The 4020-nt window shown below is 48.8% G+C and overlaps 3 protein-coding genes across 3 annotated transcripts in view; 1 reads left to right on the forward strand and 2 right to left on the reverse strand.

The window, feature by feature from the left end:
• The window catches only part of LOC108579509 (cyclin-dependent kinase-like 4), a 2394-nt gene extending 2170 nt beyond the window's left edge, over positions 1-224 (reverse strand). Inside the window, exon 1 of the mRNA XM_017943053.1 lies at positions 38-224. Coding sequence (XP_017798542.1) covers positions 38-205 — 168 coding nt within the window. The 5' untranslated portion in view covers positions 206-224. The remainder of the gene's footprint in view (positions 1-37) is intronic.
• Positions 225-255: 31 nt separating this feature from the next.
• Positions 256-1956, forward strand: LOC108579707 (zinc finger CCHC domain-containing protein 24-like). Its single transcript, XM_017943300.1, has 3 exons — positions 256-1077; positions 1149-1313; positions 1393-1956. The coding sequence occupies exons 1-3, from the start codon at positions 697-699 to the stop codon at positions 1504-1506; spliced, it is 660 nt and encodes a 219-aa protein (XP_017798789.1). The 5' UTR covers positions 256-696; the 3' UTR covers positions 1507-1956.
• Positions 1957-2074: 118 nt separating this feature from the next.
• Positions 2075-4020, reverse strand: part of LOC108579706 (Golgi-specific brefeldin A-resistance guanine nucleotide exchange factor 1) — a 7475-nt gene continuing 5529 nt past the window's right edge. The window contains 2 exon segments of the mRNA XM_017943299.1: positions 2075-2227; positions 2557-3926. Coding sequence (XP_017798788.1) covers positions 2123-2227; positions 2557-3926 — 1475 coding nt within the window. The 3' untranslated portion in view covers positions 2075-2122.

The following is a 4020-nucleotide window of genomic DNA, read 5'->3' on the forward strand; positions in this document are numbered from 1 at the left end:
ATATTGTGCTACGCATATTGACTAATTGTGCACGTACTTTCAACATTCGGATTTCGCGAAACGCCATTCTCCGCACTTCGCAATCCTCCTCCGTTTCGAGAAATCTTTTCACGGCTACCAGTTGCCCGCTCTCGCGATGCCTGCATTTCATCACCACGCCGTAACTCCCTTCTCCCACCACCTCTATCACCTCGTATTTCTCCATCCCTTCGGCCCTACATCATCGGGCCGACTAAGTAAGGCTGCTAAGTAAAGAACTTGGAGGCAGAGTCCGGCTAGCTACTCGATAGATAGCGAGCACTGAAATAGCTCCACCACATGGCGGGGGTCTTTAATGCTGGTTAGATTCATCTGTATGCGTTTCCGACGCAGCCAGTTGAGACGCGTTCGGCAGACCAAGGCAGAACGTTTCTTAACCGAGGGAACGTTTAAAATCGAGGAATTTATCCAAACTGGTCCGAAGGGAGACGAGACAGCGAAAGGAAACAGTTGAAACAGTAGTGAAACAGTAGTGAAACAGTAGTGAAACAGTTGTAACCGACCGAGGCGGGATGTGCGTGAAACTGTGGAAAACGGTTTTGGCGCGGTTCGCCTGGCTGCCACGATGCTTCGAACCGACCACGATCAGAACCAGATTCGTAACGGTGTGATAATAATGTTTCTCCAGCATCGTGGACAAGGTGAGATCCGCGAGTGATGGCCGGTTGCCACCCGACAGCAACGATTCGACCTTTACAGCAATCCCCCGAAATCAGGAGCCAGAAGCCTCTTCGCTATTCGGTCAATTGGGTCTATCTGGCGATCGCCGATCGAAATCCTGTTCAGCCGCAGGACCACCGTCACCACCAGGTTCGACGACCTTTCGCCCTTCGAAATTCTCGTTACACTCCAACCACTCTGCCGACGACCATTTTCGGAACGCTCGGCCCTTCCGCAGCCGTTCGACCCGGCGGCAACTTTCCAGAGAACATCGCCGACCTTTCCCTCCTCGACAGAAAACCGAGCAAAAGGCCACCGCCCAGTTACCTTTGCCACCTCTGCTTCAACAAGGGTCATTACATCAAAGACTGTCCACAGGTCTACCTCTCTCTCTCTTTTTAACCTCGTTATTAGTTTTTAACCTCGTTAACCAGAAATCCCGATTACAGGCACGGCCAAAGGGAGAGGTTCTAACGCCGTACCAGGGGAGGAAACGGTGCTTCGGTGAGTACAAGTGTCCCAAGTGCAAACGCAAATGGATGTCTGGCAACAGCTGGGCCAATATGGGCCAGGAATGCATCAAGTGTCACATAAATGTCTATCCTCACAAACAGGCGAGCGACAAGGAAACCTCACTTTTGCCAAGTTGCCGAAACGTCGCGTTAAAAATAATTCTCCCCGCCTCCTTTACAGAGGCCGTTGGAGAAACCGGACGGGCTGGACGTTTCCGACCAGAGCAAAGTTCATCCGCAGCACCTCTGTCAGAAATGCAAAACCCTCGGTTATTATTGCCGAAAGGACCAGTAACGAACCTCTACAACGCCAACGCGTAATTTTACCGCACCTACCTAATCTATCTATCGAACTGGTATATATGTATATGTACATACGTAGGATCGTGCGTCGAGCACAGAAAACCGGAATATACCACAGAGTCGGGAACTCTGCCAACTAATTATAGTTGCTTTACGTTTACAGCACCGCGACAATTTACGTACGCGTGTGCGCGCGCTCTTGCGTCATTTTATTTTTAATATATGTACCTTCCTTTCGCTTTGTACTTTTATACACGTATGCACTTTCTGTGATCGTACCTAACCGAATCTTCGTATACAATGTACAAGAAAGGAGAGAAGGAAAGCAGAGAGGACGGAAAAGGGATGTCCTCCGCTCGCACGTTACAGTGGTAGACGACGGAAATTACAGTTATAGACAGAGTACGATTCCGCACCACACACGCACACGCACACGCAGGCAGGGCAGACAATGCTATAGTATAATGTATATATTAATAATAATATTAAATACAAGGTTATATATTATTATTAATATATCGCCAGTGCGAAATATACAAGAAGCCTACCAATTTCTCTTCCGTGAAAACAATGATACAATATATATATATATAACGAATGTACAGTAGTCAAGGATTAGTCACGACGAATAATCGATCCGCCGCAGGATCTTCGCTAAAATACGCTGCAGAATTAAACATCGTCGCTGCTGCGGAGGAATCTACAGTCATCGTCTGTAAAGAAAATATTCGATTATTGTTGGACATTCGTGAAACTTCCTGTTAAACGTATGTATACGGTATGTACAGAGCGATAACTCGGGTATGCTAAAATTCAAACTAGCCGATATATGCCAACGGAAAACAAAAATAAACCATAATATCAGTTACACGTTTTCTTTTTTCTTCTCGACTTTCCTCTCGACCCCCTTCCCTTCCCTTCCCTTCCTTTTCTTTCGCATCCTAGTCAACCGAATCAACCACGAACCGAAAGGAAATCAAAGCAATTGAAAAACAACACAAGAAAATACCGAATCCTGCTAGAATACAACACATTCATTCACCTGGGATGAATTTGCACGCAGCGAAGAATTTAGTGTTCCATCGTGTTCCGTCTCTTGTTTATACGCTAAATGTTGTACAGACTGCGAATCTATCGAAGCTTGCTGATAGTGCTGTTGCTGTTGCTGTTCACGTATCCATTCCTCGTATTCGTTTCTTGGTGTAGCTTCTTCTAATTCCTTCTTCCGATTGCCGATCGATGCTAACAACCGCTCCTGATTTTCTTGCTTCGAAATCTCCAATATTCCCAACGTTTCTTCTTCCCTGTACCCGTCCTTTGGTTCCATAGCGGCGGCGGTGTTGGTAGTGGTAGCCGACAAGGACTGTTCCAAGGTAATAGGCTGACAAACATCCGAGGCCGCACTGGCTACACGAGTAGGGTTCGTCTCTTGATCGACCAACAGTCGACTGCGACCGCTCACCTCTAGCGACTCTTCTGTACCCTCGAATGACAGCGACGGTATCGTAATAGTCACTGTGCTCAGATCCATACCCTCCAAGGAGCTTCCCAGATTTCGTGCATCTTCGTCGTCGCCCGGCTGGAGACTACCGATAGTCTCGACCGGCTGCGCTGCTGGTGCTATGGATCGAGGAAAACACGGTTGTTGCTGCTCCACCAAACTGATAACCGGCAACACGTGCTGCTGTGTTTGCGGTGCCGGCATCGGCGGTGGTGACGGAGGTGACGGAGACGGAGACGGCGAGGATGGTGGGACTGGAACAACAGCTGGTTCCGGGAACAGTTCTCCTTTCAAATTTGGTAAGAACACGTCGATCGTCCGCCACGTCGGGGCCCACAAATACGAGGTTGGTGCCAATACGTTCGCCGAAGACATCACCAGTAACATATTTTTCAGCGACTCCGGTATCGCTTCGAACAGAAGCTCGCTATTGTCCGCGTGCATATACGCGCGAAGTAAACTCAACACCGTCAGCCATAACGGTAAAAATCCAGGAAGGGTCAACAGCGGATTCAAATGATGAAGAAACACCTTCGAGAGTAGCATCGCCGCTCTCACCCTCGTCTCCTCCACACCGATAGGATCGTTCGATGCTATTGGTCCAAGCAGTTGTGCCAGCAGAGGAAATAACACCTGTTCCAAACACTGGGACCATTCGACCGCGGATAACTCGGCCAAATCGTGAGCGAGCAGGGTACTTTGAAGATACGTTATGGCAGCGGTGCGAACTTGCCTACGAGCGTCGCAACACAATCTCGCGATCCCCTGCAGCAAAGGTCTCCACGCCTGTGGCCACAGCGATACGTCTTCTGTAGCGTTTCCTTCTTCGGCCCACCATCGAAATACTTGAGCGGTCCGTGTATGAAGCGTATGCATCAAATCCAACAATTGAATCGGACTCTGCTGATAACTAACAGCCGTAGCAGCATCGTTACCGCTACCGTTACCACTTCCGTTACTACTACCGTTACCGTTACCGTTACCACCACCACCACCACCTCCACC

The sequence above is a fragment of the Habropoda laboriosa genome, unplaced genomic scaffold, assembly GCF_001263275.1.
Source record: "Habropoda laboriosa isolate 0110345459 unplaced genomic scaffold, ASM126327v1 scaffold33, whole genome shotgun sequence".
NCBI lineage: Eukaryota > Metazoa > Arthropoda > Insecta > Hymenoptera > Apidae > Habropoda > Habropoda laboriosa.